The sequence below is a fragment of the Melanotaenia boesemani genome, chromosome 8 (assembly GCF_017639745.1).
Source record: "Melanotaenia boesemani isolate fMelBoe1 chromosome 8, fMelBoe1.pri, whole genome shotgun sequence".
Lineage (NCBI taxonomy): Eukaryota > Metazoa > Chordata > Actinopteri > Atheriniformes > Melanotaeniidae > Melanotaenia > Melanotaenia boesemani.
The window spans coordinates 12,611,110-12,637,462 of NC_055689.1; the positions used below are offsets into that span (position 1 = coordinate 12,611,110).

The 26,353-nt window shown below is 38.8% G+C and overlaps 1 protein-coding gene across 3 annotated transcripts in view; it reads right to left on the bottom strand.

The window, feature by feature from the left end:
- The window catches only part of astn1 (astrotactin 1), a 400,574-nt gene extending 374,293 nt beyond the window's left edge, over positions 1-26,281 (bottom strand). For 2 of the 3 annotated variants that reach the window (XM_041992000.1, XM_041991999.1), the window contains exon 1: positions 25,776-26,281. In XM_041992000.1, the coding sequence (XP_041847934.1) occupies positions 25,776-26,085 (310 nt within the window). In that variant the 5' untranslated portion in view covers positions 26,086-26,281. The remainder of the gene's footprint in view (positions 1-25,775) is intronic. The other variant, XM_041992001.1, reaches the window with a different exon arrangement.
- Between the last annotated feature and the right edge of the window lie 72 nt (positions 26,282-26,353).

Here is a 26,353-nt window from a genome sequence, read left to right on the forward strand (position 1 = left end):
ACAGATTCACAGCAAAGCCCATCATAAGCCAATGTTTCGTGATCATGAAAATGCCTCCATCCAATAACAATGTTTGGACAGTCTCCTGAAGCAATATATGAACCACATCCACTAAATCTTAAGAGTTGTGCTTTACTGAAGTCTACAGAGAGTGTATTTGGCTCGCAGTTTTAATTTGTTCCCTATAGTAGCAAAAACTAAGCAAGTCCATTAAGCAAGTCTATGCTTAATGATTTCAGGAAATAAACATTTAGAAAAATTCACATCATTTTTGTTTTGTAAAATATACATGCAAACACTCTGGGGTCAAAAAATAAATAAATAAATAACAAAGGCTTACTGAGTACGACTCTTTAAAAGGCCTTGTTTGTTCACTTCATGCAATTATGTCATCATGACATACATTACATCACATAAGTGAAACAAAGATGCTGTGATTTAGAGAGTTGCTTTTATTCCTACGTTTCTTTGAATGTCGCCACTTTCATGAATTATTTTTGTGCATGTTTCAAAAAAAGTGCAGCCTGTCAAGACATCAAGACTGCAATTTTCCTGCTTTCATGCCTGGGTGCTTTTTTTTTTTGCATGTGAAGAGATGGGACTTCAACACCTTTATTTTTGAGTGAAAAGCAGTCATGACTGCCGCTCTTTTTAGACAGGAAGATCGCATTCCCGGAAAGAATTTGCTGGCATTCTGGCATTTGGAGCAGTGAGAGCAATAGATGCTGAACTGTTATGGATTAAATTAGACCAAAAATGCACCATGTTCTGAAAATCTGTTTTATGAAAGATACCAGCTTATCCTATAAAATTAGTTTCAGTTATAATAAATGCTATAAACCAAATATAACAGTAATGTGCAAAATATATGTTTGCAAATGGGGATTCTGTCATAAACCAAAAAGCCAGTACTTCTTAACAAGTACTTACTAACATGATGTTTCTCTTGATTCTTATGAGTCAGTCTCTTTTTTTGTATAAGGCACTATTATCCTGCAGAGACCACTGTCCAGCCCAACAAGTATACATCCACAAAAAGAAGATGATCCATAGACAAGTGTGTTCTCAGAAACTAACATACACTCCTAGTACAGTTTTTTTTAGAATTTACATTAATATTTTGCATAGTGACATTCTGAAATGCTCAACTGTAATAAATAATGCATAATAATAAGTAATAGCCCTGGTCCCACAAGAAAACAGATGTGGTCTAAGTGTGCATGTGTGAGACAATAGAAGTTTCAATAAGTTGTAGATTAGGAATTAGTTCTGTTAGAGCAGATATTTGCTGACATTTACCTTTTGTCGATGATGTAACTGAGAATGTTCCGTGTCTTGTTTTTTTGTTTTGTTCTTTCATTGTTTTTTGTTTTCTTAAGCTCGGATTATATCTACTATCACACACACACACACACACACACACACACACACACACACACACATTATGGGAGTACAAGGTATCAGAGCCACTGGTACATGCCAGATGATCATTATATAATCCAAGAATGAACTGTGTCGGCATCCTTGGCAAGAAGCAAAACATATTCCCAGTTGGTGCTAGTCCACACTGGGGTTGTCTCTTGTCACCAGTTGTGTTTGTGATTTTCATGGACAGGATTGTGAACATGACCGTGAATTTAAGTATGCACTCGGGTGTTTTACAGCTTACTGTGAAGTAGTTGGGATGAGAGTCAGGACCTTGGACCTTGAAACCATGGAACCCTCTCATAAACTGGATTGCTCCCTCCTGGTTCTGGGGGAGAGTTGCTGCCTCAAGTGATGGATTTAAAGCATTTTGGGAACTTGGTAATGGGTAAGTTAAAATACATCTGTTCACTCTACACTTGCACATCGCACTGTTGTGAGGGTAAATTTAGCAGTCTGTGTCCCAACACACAGCTGTTTCCACAGATACAAACAGCTAAAAATAGTTGTTTTTTCAGTAGAGATTCTGGGATCCCAGACAGGAAAAATCTTACATCTCTGGCCTTTAATCATGCTAAATCATCTGCACTTTAAAAAAGCAGTAATGATGTTAAGATGGAATAAACATTAACAGTGTTAAGTGGAAGGTAAACTAATTAAGCTAGTTCATTGAAAGATTAGTGACACTTTCAGTGAACTACTGTTTCCCTGTTTAATTCAAATGTGATGAAATGCTGTTTTTTTTTTTAAATTGATCAAATTTGACCCATAAACGTAGTGAATGGCAGCCTATCTTTTAAATGGTGGCATTATTGATCTGTTGATTCCTGTCTTAGAAACGCTGCCGGCTGATATGCTGCAGCTCCTTCAGTGTATTTGTCTACATTACATTACTAAAGCTGGGAAACTAGATATCTTTTCAGCCACAATAAAAAAAAAGTACAAAAATATCACTACTTTATAAACTATCGGTAGCAAGGTCATTGTCTCCTTCAAACCAAATAAATTGCTGTTTCCACATCTTAATGTCAAAGTCTGGGAATGTTTCTTCTGTTGGGAAAATCAAACAGCAGCACAAAGTACAAATCAAAGTAGCAGCAACACTAGGCTTGTTATTGACCCGACACAGGCAGATGACAACTTGCACAGCATTGACCGAACCTACCAGTAACAACATGTCCACGTAAGCTCTCCAAGACCACTCACACAAGCCACACACATGCACACTGACCAATTCTCCCTTTCTCTGGAGAACAAACGGGGATCATACTTTCTGTTCGCACTGGTGGACCTGGTTGTCAAATCTAGTTTCAACCCCAACTCCCAAAAAATGGTTCCAAAATGTGATTACATGGTTGCAATCTGGCCGCTGGAGTTGCAGCAGCACGTTCAGCTGAAGCAATTTAGTGAACTGCACATAGGAGCTAAGTACTCAAGACAAGGCCACCACTAGAGCTGATTTTTTTTTACCATTTACAACTCAAACCTACACAATTTCATGAAATGAGAAATGCTGACAAAACCTGTAAATTTACACCGTTCGACCTCTGATTCAGATAGTAACAGCTTCATGCTACAGTATGTTTGTTTCACACAGTCTATATGACCACACAGTGGCTAACCGGACTGTTCTTGAAAACACTTTGTACCCAGTTGCTACACTTCAGCAGTTAAGATAATGTAAACAATAGTTTGATGCAGAAGTTCTGTGGTCTAAATGTCACTAAATAGTTTTCACACAAATAGTTATTGCTTTTTTTTCTTTTTTTTTTAGGTGAAAGCTGTCACGGATATTGAAAACGTTGCTTTTTTGTTGCTCCTGTTGTGAGTAGCTTTTAGCCTTACAGACAGGGCACAATGCCAACATCACGCCGATGTAACGTTCATGCCAATAAAACAAACCTGAATAATTAACACAGTCATAACACTGACAGAAATAAAGTAAAGAGGTTTGATTTTGAAGCAGTAGTTGAGGATTAAAAAATATTAATTGTAATCACATTTTCATTGCTTCCAAGTAATAACTTCTCAGAAGGTAGTTAATACCTTAAAAATGCTGTTTGTTATTGTAATTTTTGAGCTTTTTAGGTTTTCTTTAGCTGTTTTAGGTGGCTTTTAGATGTCTTGGGACCAAATGTGTCTCATATTAAATATTAAGCCTGTTACCTGTGACAAAAAACATTGACTGTGATTAAAATGTACAGTGGTTCATGGGCTACATACAATCAGTGTAGCCCACATTAGCAATGTTGGCCAGCTAGAACTGAACAAATGTAGTAGAAGAGTCAGCCAGCATATATGCATTTTAATAGGAATCCGCTTGTGGACTTAATATTCAAATGAAGGTTTGGCCAAAGTTCAATAAGGCACATCTGATCCATCTTTTTCTCTATCCTTCATGCCACTTGGGCTTTTCCTCTGCTACCCTGCCATTCCCTTCTTTCCCACACTGCCAAACCTTCCACATTAATTATAATGTCACTGCTCTGGTTCAGTGGTCACCCTGCTTCCTTTCACACCCAGCCTATCAGTCCATTATCCACCCTTTATTAAATGTCACTTCAGTTGTCATTCGCTTTACCATCTCCCCCAAAACTTCACCTTCACCTGTTGCCCAAGATGGAGCCTCAGCAGACTCATGCTTTATCCAAGTAAACAACCAACATCTGGTCTCCAAGCTTTATGTTACATTCAACCTTGAAGTATAACACAAACTTTTGTTCTTAATCTTTGTACATCAAACTTTATTTTAACTATTGTACCCTGATAAATTTGTGTCAGCCCAACCTTCTTTGGATCTGTATTTATATATTTATTTGATCAAAAATAATTCAGTGACTGTTACAGTTTGCTTAACTTTTACTTTTGCAAAGTTAGGCATTGCACTGTTTATGCAAACAGCATAATCTGCTATTTTACACTTCAGAGTAGGAGCTCAGCTGTAAGGATAGTGTGTGAAGGTGACACACAGGCTGTATTAGGCTGCCAAAGAGTAAACACTGGCATTCAAACAACACTTGCATATCTGAGCATCCTTACAGCTTTGAAAGTGGTAAAATGCACAATTTGTTAAAAGGTTGTGTTCACCTAAATTACACAAATAGCTCTGTCTAGAGGGGAACTTTGGGTTTTCCTCGGTTTTGAGATTTTTCCCTTCAGCTCCAACACTCATAAAGAATTAAACGTCCACTTTTCCCTCCAGGAACAGCACTGAGTTTATATGAGTTTCTGTGTTTAAAGCATCCTATCTTTAGTGAAAGCCACAACGGAGATGATTACCATTTTAATGTTTTTTAGATGTTATAAGTGGGAAAAAAATAATCCACTGTGTCAGTATTTGGTTAGAAGGATGCACTCTGGGTCAGCAGGACAATGCCAAAGGAGAAGAACAGAAAAGGAAACTTACACTCAGGACTGGCGAAGAAGCCATCTCGCTATGCAAAAATGCCCACAACTACCACATGTTCTAAAGCTAGAAAAATAAATCACGCCTCCACCTTTTACAAAACAAGTTCCCACTACACATAGCAATAACTCATTCTTCAGCTTTCTGCAGCCCCTCCAATACAGCATGCTTCAATGTGATGCTTCTATTGTGTGGTAAATAATGCAGTCACTTTTTTTTCTGTTTTATTTAGGGTCAGCACAATCTTTTGGAACAAAATGTTGTCTGCAGTGCAATATACCAGCTTGGATGCTTTATTCAGATGTTTGAATTACAAAGTGCATGTCTCAACGTATTCATTTCAACAAGAGACGGCTACTTATTGCTTGGCTTTTGTGCGTCTCCTCGTTGACACAGTGGTAGTAAATAAGAAACGCTTTAGCATTTGAATATTGACGGTGACTACATCTAAAAGCTAATTCCATTAACACACACCAAACAAAGCCAAGCTTCATCAGCAGCAGGGCTCAGACTTACTGACAATTACAGCCCTTAATCTAATATATCGACTCGCTCATCTCTCGCTCTGTTTGTCTTTCCATCTCCTCTCGATGTAAATCTTTCTTCCTTCTCTAACCTGCTATCCTTGCTCTCACTGACCTCACTTCTCTTTCGCAGGTTTGTCATCTGTCTCCTCCTTCTCCTTCTCTGTCTCCTTTACTCCTTTTCCTGTTGTCAGCTGTCTTTCACAACCTCGCTACACTGTCTCCTGCTTTCCTCACCCGTCACCCTCAAGGGGTTTAATCATCAGCTTAATGTCACACCCTATTTAAGGAATGCCTAGAAACACAGGCACGTACATCCAGACCACATCCTCTCTGGTTAGTGATCTTACAATGTCAAACATTTATCTTTTTTTTCCCCCTGTTTTGCTAGTAGTGAGCAATGTAAAATGCATGTTCACCAAAACAGAGCCCTCCTATATGCAGACTGCCCTCCTGTTTTTCATGTTTGCTCACAATTGTATGCATGATGCGTCATGAGTTGTCACATCACTTGGGAGAGGATGAATGACAGACAAATGCATAACTAAAACCTAACTTGTACTTTAAGACAAACAGAATTTGTAAAGCTGGGTGATAGCTTGTGTTTATTAGTTATAATGATTATAATATAATTTTACACAAGGTTTAGGATTAGAAAATATAGTTTACACAGACAGAGTTCGTGTTTCATTAGAACTATACAAAGAGGGCCTGACTTTGTGCATTTCTTCTTTACCTAACTATATCACAACTTCACAGCTCACTTTCCCCAAGTTGGTGTACAATCCACCCCTCACCCGCTACTATGTCCTATAGCGGGAACATGGACATGGGCAAAGATGGGAGGCGAGTTGCTAAAGAGCTGATGGTTTGGTTATTTGGAGATGGTTTCCATTCAAGGTTGCATATGAGCAGCAGACTAATGTTTTCTGTAGAAAATGCCAAAAACAGGCTCTAACTTAAGGTTTGAACATGACCTATCCGTTCCACTATTTACAGCAGAGCCATAAAGTTGGGTGAGAAAAGGCTAGTTGGTACCCTGCTCCTACTATAGAGTGACTATTGACTTTCTCATCAAGAATGGCGCTTTCTAAACCTGTTCAATATTTATGTGGTCAGGTCAGAAAAATGTGCACTTGTTGGTGCTGAGTTGCTGTATGATTTTCGAAATTCCTGGTTACAAAAACCCCAACATCCAACAGAGATATTGCTACCCTAACCCTGACATTTACAACTACTTATAGTCAAGCAATAGTCACACTTCACAGGAGCAGAATTAAAAGCACACAAGTCAGATTAGAGGCTTATAAATATTTCATGGCAGGATGGGTATCAGACCTTTAATTGTGGAAAGTGCCTCAAACAAAGTATTTCCTCTTTATGTCAAAGCCAAGAAAGAAAACAGAAGACGCAGATAACGTTAACGTGATGCAAAACATAGGGATGCCTTGGTGATACTGTATATTTAGGAGTTAGCGTTAAAATTACAATGAGAAAACATTGCTATTTTAAGACTATTTGTTTAGTTTATTGAGACCACGAAGGAAAATACATGTCCAACCTGTCATTAACAGTGAAAACTGTCGTCACCGTGGTGATATGTGGTGAAGGTTGAATTTGTTAAATATCCAACCAATTGCTCCGTGGTTGCTTTTACACTGTGAGCAACTTGATTATTTTTTGTTCATTTGCTGATTCACATAAAACGAGGGGTGGGACTCGATTAAAAAAATTAACTAATTAAAGCTTTGAAATTAATTGTGATTAATCGCATTTTAATCACATAATATTTGCCTCAAAGAGCAACATTTTTAAATTTAAATGGATTTTAGTGGATGACTCAATCAAATAATAGACAGACATTAATACTGGAAACTCGAGCTCTTGCTAGTAATGTCTGAACAAATGCATTTAATTGCATTTCAATTCAAAACAGTAGAAAAAGAAATAGAAAATATCCCTGCCCAAAACTAAACAGACTTAAATAGTAATTTTAAGTATTTTAACTTACAGTTCCAGCTGTTCTCTGATTAAGAGTCTACAACATGCTACAGTAGCCTAATTAGAACTTTTAAACTCTTCATTAATAGGCATTAATATCTGACAGTAAGTCAGAGCGGGACCAGCCAGCAGTAGCTTTGCACATCTCATTTTTAATCTGGTCATGGAGCAAAGGTGAACGTCTCCTGCTCTGACTGCAGCTGTGGGCGCTAAAGGATGGGGGAGGAGCCTGTAAAAGCTCCCCCATGTTAAATTAGAAACACTGATTTAGCCGAGCTCTGACATTTCCATCAGTTCAATAGATGTACCGGAAATCGTGCACTGAAGTTGTTTGGAACGCAAACTGCAATTAAATTAGTTCATTTTTTTAACGCGTTAATTTTTCTGTAATTAATTAATCATATTACCGCACTGAAGTCCAACCCCTACATAAAACATGATTTTCATATAAATTTATTTGACTGTCCTCCCGATTATACATGAACAAAGTTTGTGCTTCCATTTCTTGTTCCATGAATATGAATGTTTGTTCAGTAATTAAACAAATGACAAAAGAAAATTTTTTAAAAACTTAAATGTAGTTTGTACTCCTTTCTTTTTTACTTGATGTCATCTTAAAATCTTTTCCAGATCATACTTTTGCCTTCTTTTCTAAAGAGTGCAGACAAACACAAAGATGGACAGGACATAGGCTAAGGACAACGGGTTGTCAAACTTTTAGGAAGACAGACATTTTAACAACAACCATGAAGGACAGTTCAGCCATAACAACTACACCAGGAAACACCATCTCCTCTTCCTAAGATGGCGGCGTGTGTGGACGCAGCGACCCCTCTCTGTCCCAGTAGCTCGGTGTTTTTGTCCTATTGCCGTGAAAATTTCAAGTTCTTGTCTTGTCTATGTGTGTCTGAACACAAGTACAGTCGCCAGGTTTTATTAGACAGTGGCAGACGAGCCCTGGACAACCCTTTGTCCAACACATTAGTGGGGGCTCTGAGAGAGCTAGGATTACACCACCAACCTGCAGCTACGCCAGACCCGACTGCGGACCCTCTGCCGAAGAGGAGACGCTGAAAGTGGTATGAGAGGAAGCAGAGAAGAGCTAAGCGTGGAGATGTTCGTGCTAGGTTAGAAACAAACCCAAGCCACTCAGCCATTTCCTCGATTCTCCTGGCGAATGTACGATCTCTGGACAACAAACTGGATCACATACGACTGCTGAGGTCTGCCCAGCGTGAGGTGAGGGACTGCTGTGTTTTTGTTTTTACAGAACATGGCTGAAAGACAACGTCCTGGACTCCGTCGTGCAGCTGGAGTGGCTAATATGCTACCAAGCTGACAGAGCCCGCCCGCAGAGTAAGTGTTCACATTGGTGACGGTTGGAGTTGGGACTCTGTGGTGGTATGTAGATACTGTTCACTCCTGGTGGAGTTTATGATCACAAAGTGCCATCCTTTCTACTTGCCGAGGGAATTTACAGTGATTCTGCTGACCGCAGTTTATATTCCCCCCACCACTAACGATGCTAATAAAAAGGAGGCACTCTGTGAACTATTTTAGGCCATTAGTGAGCAGCAGACAGCCCACCCAGATGCCTTTCATATCCTCGCTGGTGATTTTAATCATGCAGACCTTAAAACTGTCCTCCCACATCTACACTAGCGTGCTGATTTCCCAACCAGAGGAAAAATCTTGGACTTAGTCTACACAATAAGGAGCATACAAGGCTTCTCTCCTCTCCCACATCGGACCTTCTGACCACACCCCTATCCTGCTAAGACTAACATACAGGCCCAGGGTGAAGACCACCAAACCCCTCCTAAAGCAGGTAGAGATGGGAGTACTTCTGCACTCCAAGACTGCTTTGACACTACTGCCTGGGGAGTGTTCATGCAAGTAGCTTGAGGAGCACACAGACAGTGTCACTTCCATCATTAGGAAAAGCATGGATGATATAAAACACACATGCACAATCATCACCAAAGCTAACCAGAAGCCTTGGCTGACAGGAAAGGTCCACAAGCTGCTGAAGGCCAGGAATGCTGCCTTCAGAGTAGAGGATGCAGAAGGCCTGAGAACAGCAAGACCCAACCTGTCCCTAGACATCCGGAAAGCTAAACAGGACTACACAAAGAGGATGACACTTTAAAGACAGCAGAGATACACAGAGCCCGTGGCAGGGTATACAGTCATTCACAGACTACAAACCCTCATCACAGGTCTGACAGTAATCCCTCTGCTGAACAACCTCAATGGCTTTTTTGCCAGAATTAAAGCACAATACAGCAAACACCACCCCCACCTCATGACCAGGCTCTGTGTTTGCCTGCAGCCAATGTCAACACCCCCAAATCTGCAGGTCCAGTCAACATTCCTGGACGTGGGCTGAAGGACTGTGCAGAGGACCTCAAAGACATCTTCACGGATATATTTAGCAATTCTCTGAGCCAGGCTGTTGTTCCAGCATGCTTCAAAGTCACCACCATCATACCCGTGCCAAAGAAGCCTACTCCCACCTCCTTTAATGACTACCGCCCTGTCGCACTTACCCGCATCATCATGAAGTGCTCTAAATAGCTAGTCATGTTTCACATCAAATCCATCCTCCCCTCCACCCTGGACCCATTTCAGTGTGCATACCAGTCTGCTCTCCACCCTGCTCTCACCCACCTGGACACTAAGGACTCATATGTACGAATGCTGTTCATAGACGTCAGTTCAGAATTCAACACTATCATCCTACAACAGCTCATCATCAAGCTGGACCAGCTAGAACTCAACACCTCACTGTCCAACTGGTTGCTGGTCTTCCTCTCTGAGTACAGGTCAATAACATCTCAAGTACCATCACACTGAGCACAAGAGCCCCGCAGGGATGTGTGCTCAGTCCCCTGCTCTTCACCCTGCTGACCCATGACTGCACACCACATTCAGCACTAACCACATTGTGAAGTTTGCAGATGATATGACTGTGGTGGGTCTCATCTCAGTGATAAAACAAACTACAAGAAGGAGGTCAGCCATCTGTCCATGTGGTGCAGCAATAACAATCTCCTTTTAAATGCAGACAAGACAAAGGAGATTGTTCTAGACTTAAAAAGAGGTCATGTAGTACACTTCCCACTGATCTTCAATGGTGCTGCTGTGGAGACAATGAGCAGCACCAAGTTCCTGGGGGTGCACATCTGTGAGGACCTGTCCTGGACAGCCAACTCCACATCAGTGGTAAAGAAAGCTCAGCAGCGCCTTTACTTCTCTCCTGGACATTCAACCCGCAAAACAGTCAGCATTGTGAGGGATTCCAGCCACCCCTTGCACAGGCTGTTTCAGCCTCCTGCCTTCTAGAAGATGGTACCGGAGCTTCCAGGCCTCTTTTAAACAGCTTCACCCACCAGGCTGTCAAAAAGCTGAACTCTCTCCCTTCCCTTCCACCCCCTCACTCTGCCCCCAGAAACATTAAAGTTGCTGAAAATGATCCATACTGTTGAATTCAATACAATTAATTAATACAAAGAACTTACCAGCTACAGCACATCATATATACAGTATATGACTATGATACGATGACTATACTAGCTATCTAGTCACTGTAAACTCTCTCTCTCTCGCTCTCTCTCTCATCCCCAGAACAGACAGATTACACACTTTAACAATAGCCATGAAGGACAGTTCAGCCATAACAACTACACCAGGAACCACCAACCTCGGTTCTCGAGGGCTGGTGTCCTGCAGGTATTAAATGTTTCTCCACTGCAACACACCTGATTCAAATAAAATGGATCTCCAACAGCTTGTTGATGCAGAGATTTGCCAAAAAAAAAAATAAAAAATGTCCCTGGAAATACAGTGTGACTGGCAGATTGACCTTTTCACTATTTCAGGGTCCAAGTGCTGTGTACTACCCAGCAATGACCTCCAGTATCGAGTGTTTTGGCTGCATTGTGTAACAGCAAGTATATACACAGACGGTGCAGAACACTGACGTGCATGTTTACGTACACAGCGAATATCCAAGCCCTGAATCACTCTACAAAGAAAACTAATATATGCTCAAATATGGACTGTACAAAGACAACCGGCTGCATTATTGACTCTCTCCCTCTCTAATTAAAACAGCTTTTATTACATTGCAGACCATGTGCTAAGGGTCACACAGCCAATATGAAAAGAGATCAATGTTGTGTCCTTAGCATTTAGAGGCTTAATGCAACACCATCACAAGCAGTGTTTGCAGCCACCACCATATTTTAACAGGTAAAACTGTCATCTTTGCTTGCTGTGGAGTAAACCGGCATGCTATTAAAATGTTAAGACATCTAAATGTTGGACAGGAAAAAAAAGTCATCTTATGGATTCAAGAGTGTTAGCACTTGTAATAAGTCTGGGTTATTGATCCTGCAAGCCCAAGATAGATGTGTTGAAATGAACTGATGTTGTTTAATGAAATAGAGAGAAAAACACTACACAATTTTTTAGTGTTTCTAAAATTAAGATGTGAAAAATAGAGATTTGTTTTACTTTCTTAGGGATAAGAGTTTGACTTACTATTTAAGATCAAACTTCTGTCAAGCCAGTGCCATATCTTTTTAAATTTCCTTTAGTGAGAAACGCTAATGGCAAACTTATCTCCGTATAGTGAGAAATTGAGGATCCGGATCACCCCCAAAATCTACTCACTTGTTCCATTTTAAATATTTCCTGAAAATTTTATCAAATTCTGTGCATAATTTTTTAGGTTATATTGCTAACAGACTGACAAACCAACACCCCCAAACACCTGACCTCCACCTTGGCGGAGGTAATAATTATACATTGCTTGTGTTTCAATAAGAAACCCAAGCACATAAAGTGTCGAATCTTAACACAGATCTAAACTCTAAAGGGAGAAATTCAGCCTACCACTGACCAGCTAAGCAGTCAAAATGAGTATTTCAGTTTAAAAATTTAAATCTTAGTGAAATGTGATACCCACCATTTCAATGAAGCAATAAAATATACATTCCTATGAATTATTACGGAATGCAGTGGTGAAAGTTAAAAACTTAGCCCACAGCATTACAGAATCTCTTCTCTGACGAAGTCTTGTTAAACTTTAGATCTCTTTTATTCCTGACCCCCTGTCTCATTGTCCATTTTTATAAAAATATATATCTATTTTTACCACCCACCTATGGTTTATAGGTGGTAATACCCTGCATGGAAGTTAATCCTGACAAATTGAAAAGTCATGACCATGCCCATATTTCACCAGCTTAGCGCATGTGGCATTAATGCCACATTCACAGCCATCTGCAGCAGCTCTAGTACCAGCGTCTGGCCAGCCTCAACATCCTGTAAAAAATATAAAAATAAATCATTTTTAAAAAAATTACATTAATCAACCTGGCCTAAATTTCCACATGCTATACCCGCCTGTGACACAGTCAGCCAGGTGAGTTTAAAAGACATCTCACTGAAATGTTGCAGTGCCAGCTCAGTAATAAAATGGAAGAAATATGAGACATTCCACAACTGCACAATTTCTTTTGTTTGCTCCGTACAGAAGCAAGGTGAATGAAAGGAGGAGAAAAAAAAGAGGCTTCCTGTAACAAGTAATACAGCACTGATTGTCTGATATCTGGTGCAGTATCAATGTGGGAGGAAGGATGGGATCATAAATAGAGTCTTCTCTTGGATTCTACCTCTCACACATTCAAAGTAAGCTCTACCAAAACACTGTCAAACTTTTTTTTATTTTTTCTCTGTAGACAACTTTTGCATCAAATTTACTCCTCAACTTTAAGACCAGTTCTTAAAGCAGCTAAATTGTAATTATTCCAATAAATCATAAAGTCTCTGACTGCATTTCTGCAAAACAACTTGTCAGGAACTCAAACACATTTTATTGTTCAACCAATCAGTTAGGGTCTTTGGTTCGTAACTCTTTAATCTAATTCTCTTGGTACAGAATGGAGACAGCGCTTTATCAGAACAATTCTCATGCATGGCTGATAATGTGGTAATTTAGTTACACTCTTTGTGCATGATAACATGGTGCCCATCATAATCTATGTCATTTAGTTTACAATTAGGATGCAGTCCCAATGAATTTGGCAAAAAGCCATAATAACGTGCGTCATATCACTCTGGCCATTCTGTAAAATAAGCACTTGGCAGTCGCAGAACAAGAGGAAAGTTTGCCACAAAGTTTAATCAGGATATGATCAAGCAAATATATTATGTTTGACCCATTGCATTCCAGAGAAGTGAGAAAGAAATCATAATGTGTGACAGATTTAAAGAATAAAAGAAAAAAACAGTGGATAAACAGATATAAATTCCACACTTTGACCTCAAAGACAGAATATGCCTTATTTGACATATTAAGGTCATAGTGGTAACAGCAATGAAACTTCAGCGTCTTTCACCCCTGACCTGAACCCCAATAAACATACTTCAACTTTTAGACAGCTGCCGTGAGAGGTGAAACAGTCTGTGTCCCATTTTGCACTCTGACTGATTGATCTTAAGCAACCATATTTCCCCTTGGTTCAGAATGAGAGACATAACAAGGTCAGGAAAAGCCAAAGGGAGATGAAGATATGAAAGTAGGTAGCTACAAATATCTTCAGAGAAGTAAACTATAGACAGAAGACGTCAGACAGGCTGCTGAGCCGCCTATATATGAGCTTAGTATTGTAGATTCTTTTGGACATTTTTATAATGCCACTCAAGGGGTAAAATTTATGTTAAGTTTATTTCCAGTGGTGTTTTTAATGAAGACGAAAGACATGTTAACAATTATACATGACATTTTCTTATCAGGAGAATTACTTAATAAATTAGTTTAGGTATGCTGATGCAGGACATACTGCATGTTGGTGGTTTAATGGCAAAATCTAGCTTCAGAAACTTAAAACATTATGACACTTGCCCTACTTGTCTGGTGGGTGGGATGGGTTACCGTTTTGGGTGTTCGTAAGTTCATCAAGTATGGAGTGGACCAACTGGAAAATATGTTATAATGTAATGTAATAGATAAGAAATATGCAGTGAGTGCTAAGTAAGGTGCCAACTACACTGTTTCTGGCAGAACAAAAAAAAAAAAAAGGGGGGGGGGGGGGGGGTATTATGTCAATGTCCATATTTATCACTTAATAATTTATGTAGAATTATCTTTAAACATCAAATCAAGTTTAAAATCAAATTATCAGGTTTTTAAGCCCAAAAGTGAAGGAATCCTCCCCTTCCTATACATGAATGGCACCAACCCAGAGATAATTGATATTAGCTTTAATTAAATTTTATAACAGCGTTAATTTTTGCACTGACCAAATGTTGACTTTTAAGCTGTAAGAATGTAGATGCATTTTATTCTCCTAAAGTGAAAGAAACTTTGTTTTAATGTTATATTTTTGATTATTTATCTGACTTAAGTGATTATAAAAAAAATCAGCTTAAAATGGATATCAATATATTTCTGATATCAAAGGTCAGTTAAGCCAAACAGGAATTGTTGCATCCAAACACAAACACATCAGGAGAACCCAGAGACACCCTGCAGAGCTCAATCAAAGCTTAAAGTAAGCAGCCCTCGACAGACGACTGCTAGAATGTCGTAATGCCTTTGAACCGATGTCCTTCTTGTGTGTAACACCTATCCCCGTGGTTGGGAAACTGACAGATCGAGGCCAGCCAGTGGTGACAGTGGCAAATTAAGATGTATTGCTTTTACCGGGATGATGAAATCAGGACATCATAGGGGGAAACCAAGAAACGAGTTGGCTGCTCTCAACATCAGAACATGTATAGATCCTTGTTTTTGTTAGAAGCCAATCAAAAAACCTCTGAAGAGCCTTTAGTCATTTGGTTTTTACATTTCTAAATTCATATGTGACTGTGCATGAACATTATAACATTCCTTAATCTTTTCATTTATTTGCTGTAGGAAATTTCAAAGACAGCGTGTTCATGGGTTGTCATAAATTACCACACCTAAATCTTAGTGATATAATGGAAAATATTCCTTGGCAGTGTCAGACTGTTTGTCTACCCTCTAACCCTCTCCCAGTGGCCCCTGTGAGCCTGCATACAGATTAAAGTTTCTTTCTGCCTTGGTCTCTCTTGACTTGACAGCCTAATAAAACGCATGTGGGCAACAGCACCATATTTGAGAACTATATTCACAAGGTGAACAGAAGCTGGCAAAGATTGCAATATATATATATATATCTCTGAGACGTTTTCTGATTTACCTTTGTTCTTCCCTGAAAATGAAAGCAGTAATAGAAAATTTTCCCTTTATTCTATAATCAGAATTATTACAAAACTCAATGAATGAGTGGTGAGTGTTTTATACATCGAACATATCAGTTTTCTTACTTGATTTAATTAACAAAACAGTCCAGAATTATGGAGAACTGTGCTTAAACATATAATGAGAAATAAAATGACTCCAGTTCGACATGAATCTAAAATATTAAAATGTAAAAAAACTTGCAAGGAGTTGAAAACTCTCCATAGACGTTGCAAGTAAATAATGGTAGACTCTTTATGTTTGGTTGAGCTCAAGGACAAACACAATGTATTTTGCTGAGCAATGCTGAACATAAACAAAACCGTTTGCAAGTAACCTCCACAAGCAGCAATCAGTAATTAATGCTATTTTCAGTTTGCAGCTGCAACCCATGTTCCGGGTCCCATATATTATGTACCTTTTACTTAGATGTACAAAGTATAGGGAAACATTATTGACCAGCAAAAGGTTTTACAGTGTTTTGTTCTGCTTTGCCTCTTTACTACTGAAGAACTGTTGACTTGCTTCTGGTATCGCATGAGAGAACAAAAGACGAGGAAGAAAGGCAAAAATGTCTGAGTCTAAACTGTCCCTGAGCTTAACAAAATCTGATGATTTGATGTTTGATACCTTAATGTTCTTTTATGATAGTCATTATTCAGATAGAAGCAATGTCTGGAGATAAAGGTGCCACCTCAAACGTTTCTTTTTCCTTCCTGCCTGCCTTCCCCTGCTGCGGTGATAAAAACGCCACCTTTCTTTAGAACTCCTGTCTAAGCACCCGGTCATGTCACTATGGTTACCATTCACTAGCAGTTATATGCCTTCCAATCTCTTTCTGTCGTCTTCTCTCTCTCTATCGCTATCTCTTTGCTCGCCCCCTGTCTAATTCCTCCTCGTACGCTCTCCTCCACACTTCTTAGTCCTTGCCTCGTGCAAACACCAAAACAATCCTTGATCTCTGCTTGATGTTAAAAGCAGGTTTATCCTCAACAAAGATGACATGAAGCCATGAAGGAATGTAGGATTCTGCTGTGCTGAAGATTTGCCACATGCATAGTGGGCAAGATATAAGTTTTGGACAGGATGAACTTCAAAGAATGCAAACTTATGAAAGAAAAAAAGACATATGAAATTAGTAATTTTGACCAATCACCTTATCCTACATTCCAATAAACTAGTTGAATTTGAGAAGTTTTATGAGGATCACAATGTCATCAAACTTATGTAGTTGCATCATATAGAGAAACAAGTGTCGTCACTCACTGTGATCTACTGATCTATAGCTCATGCACAAATATATTTACCAAAATATTTTTTGTCTGACTACATGCCATTCATAGGCTCAAATAGCCACACACAACAGTACAATATTACAAAGAAAGATATCTGAACAGTAGCTACTAAACTGAACAATGCAGGGCTACAAATCAGATGAGTTTCCATTTAATTTGTGTAATGTTTAGTTTTATATTATTTATCCCATTATTATTTATTTATCCCATGGCTCTATTGATATCAATCAATCAAATCATTTATGTAATTTTCTTTCTCTTTACTTTCAAAGTTATAAATATTATCACTATTATTATTTCATAACTACTTTTTATTTCTTGGTATGTATAAACAGGACACCCCTAAAAAATTTAAAACAAAAATTGGAACTTTAATTTTATATATACAAAAACAGTCAAAACTTTGGACACACTTTCCCATTCGATTTAATGGGAACTGGAGAAACATCAGACATTGGTCCAGAAGAGTGCAATGCATGATGATGCTTAGTATCTGTTGGAGCCACTTGTCCAGTGTAGAGGTCACTGCGCTCAGTGGTCTGGTTTTAAAACAGGTCAGTTCTGATTAGAACTACTCCAGCAGATCAACAATCATAGTCTAAAATAGTGCTTCTGTTTCATATGGGTTGAATGTTTTCCCACAAAAACTAACTAAAAACCAGTTAATAGCTGCTTAAAATGAAGCCACGGCATTTTTGTTTTGTTAATATACAAAAAATAAATGACGTTTGAGGCAGGGAACATTTAAATAAACAAATCAGTCATGTTTCAGCTAATACAGTTTTGCAGACTACATTAAGTTTTTAGATTTTAACTTCTGAGTGCCTAAGAATGAATCAATGAATCAATGAATCAGTGAATCAATAAATACATAGAACTAAAAAGAAAAAGAAGAACATTTATCCCTGTAAAGGGGATGTAAGCCATTAACTTCCTTCTTCTACAGTTATGTTAAGCACTTGAAAAACACTTAACATGTTCTGTTTCTGAAGCTAAAGAACAAAAAGAAAAACATCTGGTTTTATTGGTGGGCATATGTTGACCGTAATTATGTAACTCACCTGTGATAATAGAAAAGCTTTATATTTAGTGCAAAAATCCAATTAATACATGAGTTTTGAGCTCGTTAAGCTCAGCAAAGTGTCTTTGATACCCTACAAGTACAGTAATTAGATGTCTCTGTAACATATTCATTATGGCAGGAGTGTATGAGGGTGTTTTTAATTGCTCTGGGGGACGCAGTGGTGGGCTGTTCATGCACTCATCTCATGCTAAAATTTCTTCTCAATAACAGAACCACTGTTACTGTGGAAAGCTGTGAAGCTCTTCTTGCCAATTATTGATAATCATGATGATGTTTTTGTAACAGTGCAGCATAAAGTCTGTTTCAATTGCTTCTATCCAGGTGTTGTGAGCTTTAAATAGTTTACATGCAGATGAAAATGGACATCTGCACCTGGAATGCTACTGCTTTGCATCCGTTGTCAAAGCCCAAGCTGGTCACTTTTATTAAAAGCCACAGAACGTGGCATTTCTACTGCAGAGGCTTCCAGTATTTACATAACTAAACAGGATGTAGAGCAGCCTCAGTAACATCATTATTAACAGCTTCATTATTTACTTGATTGAGAGAAAAAGAAAATCTGATTTTTGCTAGAGTTGGTTCAATTTAACTCAAAACAACAAACTTATTCTGTTTTAAGTGTCTTACATCTAATTCAGGTTAAAAAAAATTGCTTCAAGCTCAAAATTAAAGAATTAAGGCAAGTATGAAAAAATATGACTGGTCTGAGACCTGGTGTTACACTGTATATATTTAATAAAAGGCTTAAATTATCTGGCAATTTAAGGTAGTGCACAGAACTGGAACAGCACCGAATGAAAAAAGAAAAAAAATAAATATGTCCAGCATCGTAGCAAGTAGAGTGATTTTCTGGTTGCTGTGTTGTGCTGAACAAGTTTGCTTTGCCAAGAGGAGCTTTATGGATACAGAGCCCCTCTTGATAAATTAGGTACTATTCTTTATCATTATGCTGGACCTGACAAGAGGTTTGGGGTGTTTTTTCTCTTATGAAAGACAAAAAGAGTGAAGAGAAAAAAAATGAATAAAAAAAGGAGACAAGGATTCACCAGATATAAGGTAAAAGCATCAGCTGTTCAATCTTAGCAGAAAAAAAAATAACACAGATAACCAGCTTCTACACCTGTAAGGAAACAGAAAACCACCTGGAACATCTTCAAGAAAACAAAACTGACAATCGTCAGAAGCACCTAGAAAAAGACAAACTGTCTGTCATTGATCACAACAACAGAAACATCAGCAACCCAAAGAAAAACATGAACATAGCTGTAACTGTTGGTGCTTTGTCCCACAGGACGGCACGGTGACTGGATCCGCATGCAGGTTAGTAAATAACAGGAATGAATAGTGATCAGTAATTGTGCAAATACGACCAGGCCACCACAAAGATCAGAGCCAGCCCAGGGGGCCCTAGGACCCAGGAGACGTAGCCCAGCCAGCCCCCCACCGGGATCACCATGCATCCGCCCACAGGGCGTCAAAAGAAGGCTCCAGCCAGAGCGCCTTCGGCAACGGAGCAGAGGCCCCAGGAGGGTAGAGACGACAAACTGCCGACCCGGTCAGGCGCCGCCCTCCCAGTCAGAGAAGGACAGTGTGCAGGGCCCAGGAGTCCACCCCCCACCCCCCATTAATGTTGGGTTAATGGGCTTTTAACTGCATATAAAATGTAACTAGGTTAAGTGACTAGCAGATATCAAAGTCCTCTCTGCTTCGCTATACTGAGTGCATGTATGATGACCACACTGCCATGAGGACTAAAGGATAACATGACATTTACCAATCTCTTTTAAGTTTTATGCACATTTCAGTGGCAGCAACGTGTACTTCCAATGTCACAGATTTGAATTGTACAAGCTAAATTACTATTCCACAAAGATGAAATGAATAGGAGACCATTTAGAACAGCCTCCCTGAAAGCTTTCCAACCAAGATGTGCAAATCACTGACAGAGAAAATACAGTTCAAGTCTCGCCCGGAGGGCAACTTTATTGGGCAACTTTATTACCTCACCTCCCACACAATTTATGACACAACACCAAAAGGGTAAACTTCTAATAACATAGCCTGGCTTCTCTGACACTAACGAGTGGCAGCAGTCCTGCAGTCAGAATTTACTGTCAGTCACAGGATCTCCTCCACCTTCTCAAATTGCTTCTCAGATGCTTCACAGAGAAGCAATTTCACAAGAAAAAATATAAGCCAGTGTGAAAAATGGTAAATAAAATGTGCAGAATTTAAATCGATCCATGTAGCACCCCTTCACAGCATACACATAAAAAACAGATATACTTTCAAAATTATTTTTCTTGCGTTAATGAACATACACGAATATCAGCTTGCTTTAAAATAGGACTCCTCTTATTCCTCTTCTTAAAATGAAGGATAGTGCTTTAAAGTTTCACCTTTTAACAAGAACATTGGAAGCATCCCTAAATATGGGTATGATTTATGTCTCTAAGGTTTTCAAAAACCCAAATAATTATCAGGGATTAGTTGAGTATAAAGTGCCTTGGGGTGAAATGGAAGATGATGAGGGACTGTGTTTGCCTGAACGACTTGCTGCTGCTGAGAGGACTACTGTGTGATAAGCTATAACTGTACATTAAACAGAGAGAAGCAGTCGGGGTAGTTTACTTAAAGTGAAACTCTGTCTTTTTACAGTGAAACGTGCCATCAGTAGGCTTAAAAGGAAGCTTCATTTATTTCAGTTACAAGCATAATCTGCTTTTCCACTTATGATAACAGTCGCCATACTGTACTTTTCAAACGCTGACAATTTTTGACCAAAAATATGTCTGACAAACTTTGAAGGAAAGTAGTAAATTGTACTTTTATGCAGTATATTGAGAAGTAATAACGGAGAAAATTAGGGAGATTCAATTCAACATGTGCATGTGTTAGTGTTTCAAATATAACAGGGCATGCCACACAAGCTCCAGAGTTCCATCTTTTGGATCTTTCTGCATCTTTTTAAAAGAACAGCAGAGCCTAAGTGTATATTCACACAGCTGCATTGCCAATAAAGTTCTCATTCACATTTTTTTCTGTTCTTTTTGTAGGCTAAATGCAGTAGAATATAAGGACTGGAAACTGCCAACTATAACTCTTTGTGTTAACCTGCTGTTGCATAAAGTGTCCAGATTTTATAGCTGCATAGTCATCTGACCAAATAAACATTCAACTTACTTAAAGATAAGGTCTGTGTAGCTTTATGACAATCTCCCACAGAAAATTGTTACAAACAGCAGTCCGTCCCATTGCAGCATCAGACATCCATCCCCCTAGCACCTTAAAATTGAAAATATTTCTCTTCCCCTACCCACTAAAAATGCTCTGCATTTAACAGTTTAATACAAATATGTGCTTCAAAACGCATATGCTTAAGGGGTTGAGTATTTAAGGCAGAACAAATATCTAATAACTTGGCAACCCAGATACTAATAGATGCTCAAGTACATTTGGCAACTTTTCCACATATTGATTATCTATTGTTTTACTATTTAAAATTGATTCTATCATTCTCCCAGTAAAGTTGCCCACAGCGCATTGCTCTTTCTCCATCTCTATCACAAACATATTCATAATGTTCCCATCTTTGAACCCTCCTTCTCCAATAAATACCTCAAAACATGCACACATGGCAGGAAGGGTTGCTTTGGCTTTTACATAGTTGTCAGTTAAGTAACTTTGTCATTATATTTTGTTAAATGTTCTCATCTTTTTAGCGGCTTTTTGTAAGCACACATCACACTATCTTTTTAGTAGACTTGAACTATGGTCAGTGAAAGTCTCCAGTACTTGTTATGCATAGGCATGCATAGGGTCATGCTTCCACACTGCAGGTATATGAAAGCAAAACATCGTACTACTGCATTTTCCAAAAAGGTGCACTAAATAAGGCACACTCTATATTTCTAGCACCTAGTTAGCTGCAAATGGCAGCAGATTTGACTGCAGTACGAGTGAGAAGAATATAAAAATCGAAACGGTTGCTCAAGTTAGTCTCCTGTCACTATGTTTACACTTGGCATAAAGCCCTATATATTGTGTATTCTTGTGAGGAGAATGAAAAAGAGGCTCCAAGGAGCATGTGTCACATTAATCAGAATGAAACTAGTGTGAGACAAAGCTACTCAAAACCCAAACAGGTGCTACAGATAGCTGAGTGCTTTTTTTTTTCAAGTGAAACTCAGCAGACATCTTATCACACAGGTTTAAATGCAATTACTGCTTTTTATCAATACAGCTACCCCGTGTTGACGCAAATGCTTTGTTTTCTGAGCTGACATGTATACAACGGTACAATTCCAAGTCGAAACCCCTTAAATTACGAAGGGGGTTTTGTTGAACAGCAAAGGAAATCAAGCAAGAAACAAAAGGGAAGGAGGATAAAAAAACAAATAAATAAAAAGTCTGCAGCTGCTCCACTGTTTGTATTTGGAAGGCAGGAATGCTACTTGCACCCCAAATGCAGAATTGCACTGGGCTCCCCGGTGTGAGTTTTCATTAAAAGTTTTCTGTCCCGGAGCAGAAAGCTACTCATAGAAATGTCAGACACAAATTGAGATTCATTAACATGCAGCACCAGTCTTGAGAGATTCCTCTACCCCATAATGAAGTGAGTGCTGTCTAAATTAGGCCTTTAAATGAACTATTCAAACAATTTAGATCTAGTGGTCTCATGGTGTATACACTCAATAATATGGCAAACATCTTTCATGGTCTTTATAATAGAGGACTATTCCCCACTTTCATACGTCTGTTAATGATAACAAACAGAAATACATCATTTAAGTGACAGTGCAACCACATTTAACTTATTGTGATGAAAGCTTTTTAAAGCTCTGAACCTCCACTGCTGGGTGGAAAGTACAAGTCAGTTCTCTACATACACAACGCCACTATTGTGAGAAATTTTGCACAGAATTGATAATATTTTAAACAACTTTTTGAGAATGTCACCTGGAATGACTCTTGGGCAAGTAGAGGTGAAAGTTAAAAGGTACAAATATGACAAAACTAAACCAGATAAACAACGAGAAGCAACTGTCCATCAATACTTCACTACATGAAAGTCTGTCATCTGGAAAAGTTACAAATCTTTTAAGTTTTTTCAAGCTCGGTCAACAGTGTTTTTTTAAAAGATTAAATAAAATTGTTTCTCATGAGGATGTCACACAGTGGGACCAGTACTTACAGAGACATGCAAAAGTTTGGGCAACCCTGGTCAAAACATCTACCTTTGTAAATAATTAAGTTAGTAGCAGATGATGCAATCTCCAAGGAAAAAGGGTAAAAGTACAAATTAAAAATGCATTATATTTTAAATTATAAGTGTGATGAGAGTATTGTGTTTTATATACAGTGATAAAACCTTTAGAAATATCTTGGAACTTAATAAGTTTAGCTGGAATGATGATTCAACATCATTGTTCAACTCTGAAACTTCAAACATGGCCCCTACCTTTAGTATTAGCTGCTCTACAATGCTGCCTATTTTACTGTTAGATGAAGGAATGGATCCATTTAAATATCAGCTCATTCTGGAAGCCAACATTTAACTATTTGTAAAATAAAAAAGAAATAAATAAATAATAAAAAAAAAAGAAAGAAAAATTTTAAATGATTACCTGAAAATATAAAAGAAAAAATGTCAAAAGGAATGCAGAATGGCTTCTTTATCAGGTTATTATCAAGGTATACATTAAATCCACAATGGACTAGCTTTAGAGGTAGGTGCTTAAGGTACTGGCATGGCCTTCACAGTCTCTCCATCTACAGAAAATAACATTACAAGAAGAATTTCGCTCTATCTGCTAAGTGCAGTCCAAACAAGGCCAACCCTAGTGGTCTCACAAAGTTCCTACCATGCAGGAAACCCAAAATTTTTCTTTTCTAATCAAATAAAACTATAAAAAATAAAAACTTAACAGTCATTATGCGTGTAACATTTATATTTCTTAATCTCTATAGCCTTTGGAAATCATGTGAGCTTTTTTACTTGCTGAGGAATTTTGAGGTTGTTATCTTCATATTAATGATGTCACAACTTTTAAGTGTTAAATTCAGAGAAAGAAACAACTTAGTATGACTTTAGTCTGACATGTTTTTTTCTGTAGATTCACTTTCTAATAGTTTTCTGATTTCTGTTCATTTTAATGTCCCGCAATACCTCTCGGAAGCCACACAAGAAAAAAGGTTTTGCCCAGATCAGGTATTGAGAACAAGGTGCAAGAACTCCCAAACCAGGGCTGAGAACAATAATGAATGAATGGAAACTTTATTGTCATTGCAACAGGCACAACAACATTTTTTCCAGTACAAACCCGTCCAAGAGTAGACAACAACAACATACAAACATAAACAGGATCAAGCAGACTAAGGCAGCAGCTGAGCAGCGTGCCATAAGTCCTCTGTTATTAGGGAGTATGTAACAGCAATTATACAACAGTTCCACCTAAACTTTTTGTTTATTTGTTTGTTTGCTTTTGTTTTCTTGTGTGTTTTGTGGTTTGTTTGTTTTTTTTGTTGTTGTTGTTGTTGTTGTATTTTTTTTGCAGGATCACTGTGAAAACAAGAAAACACAATTTCACTTAAATACCAATACGTTAAAGTCATATTAAAAGTTCTGTGATTGAGTTCCTGGCTTTGAGTTCAGTTTATCTTACTCATTTTAAAACAAATATTGGTAATCTTTCAGCCATTTTATAGGTACAGCAAATGAAAGCATGACTCTACAAAACCTAAATATGGGGGATATGAGAGGCATGTTAAACGCATTTCATGTGAGGAACTGCTCCAAACTCTCACAACAAATGACACTAACAGATAATAACAGCCATGACACACTGTTCCACCTTTACTGCTTGGACAACACAAAGCTAATAAAAATTAACTGTATGACACCCCAAACTCAGACAAGGCTACGGAGGCAGTCTCGTGCAGCTGCATGCAGAAGGAGCGCGTGATCTCTCACAGCAGCAGCTGCTGTCAGGCAGAGCATCGGCCGAGATTCAGCACCATGGACAGCGGACAGCGAACTTCTAGGTCTCCTGCCAAACTGGCTTATTAAAGAAAACTTATTGTCCAGTTTACGTGAACTTGGCCTTCTGTAAATTTATTTTACTCATGTTTAGACAAGCTGGAAAACTAACAAGGCACATAAAGGGTTCCATTTTAATCCGCTGAAACCAATTTTTAAGACATGGACAGCACAGAGTGACCATATAATCCCATAAATATAAACGCGTGAAAGTTACTGTCAAGTGAGTAAAGTTTGGTTGCATCCTTGCTAGCGAGTTAACTAGCAAGTTGCTTTCCACACCTGTTAGCTAACTGAACCATGTGCACAAGCTAGCAAGGAATTATTACTCAAAGACAAACTGAATATGAATGTGGCAGCGTTGTTACTACTGATTTATGTTTTGTTTTTTATTTTATGCCAACAGTGAAAATGTTTACTAGCACGGGGATGCTATCAGGCCTATTATTTGAAAAAGTAGTGATGATTGTTGGTCTTTTAACAGCTGCTTGGCTAATTATCAACTGAGGGAACTGTTATTACGCTTGAAAACATATGCTTTTGTTAGTTGTTCATTTTGGAAGCAACATTGTCCATAGCATTTGTGAAAACAGTAAAACTATGGTAATGTAGCCAGGCCCGAGCTAGTAGACAGATGTTCTGTGCAATAAGAAAGAGTTAGCTGGCTTTAATCCGCTAAATTAGCTGCTAATGAACCACGCTGACCACCGTGTTTCCAAAACTCACCCAAGACGAAATAGGGGAGCTCGGTGTTTTCCAGGTCGTCCACCACCACGACGTCTCCGGGAAAATCATTTCTAACGGAGAACAGCAGCTTGGGCTCAGAGGCCGATGGACTGTGCATGATGCTCAGGTCATTCTCTCTCAAAAACGGCAGCGCCGACACGGTGACACTCTTCATTTTGCACTCCGTGTCCTGGCTCTGGTCCTCATCGCCGTTAAGACACCGGACATGAGCCGTGAGGAAGGCCAATAGGACCGAGACAAGCCCCAGCAGCCGCAGCAGCGGTCTCGGCTCCATGTTGATGCTCGCCATCGCCGTCGCTCCTTTTTCTTCTCCCCCTCCTCGCTGTTTCCCTTGCAGGCTGCTGGAGTCTCCCAGCCCGGTGGATGAGAGAGAAGCAGAGTGAGCGAGAGGGAGTGTGGTACACCGGCGGGCTCTCACAGTGTCGGAAACAAACGCCTCTTGTTTCTGTTCTACGATCAGTCACATGATTTTTGTAGATACAGAGCTGGACATTGACTGTGCGGCTGTTTTAATGCCTTTGACCCCTTTACTGTAATTGATCGATAAACTCTCTAAA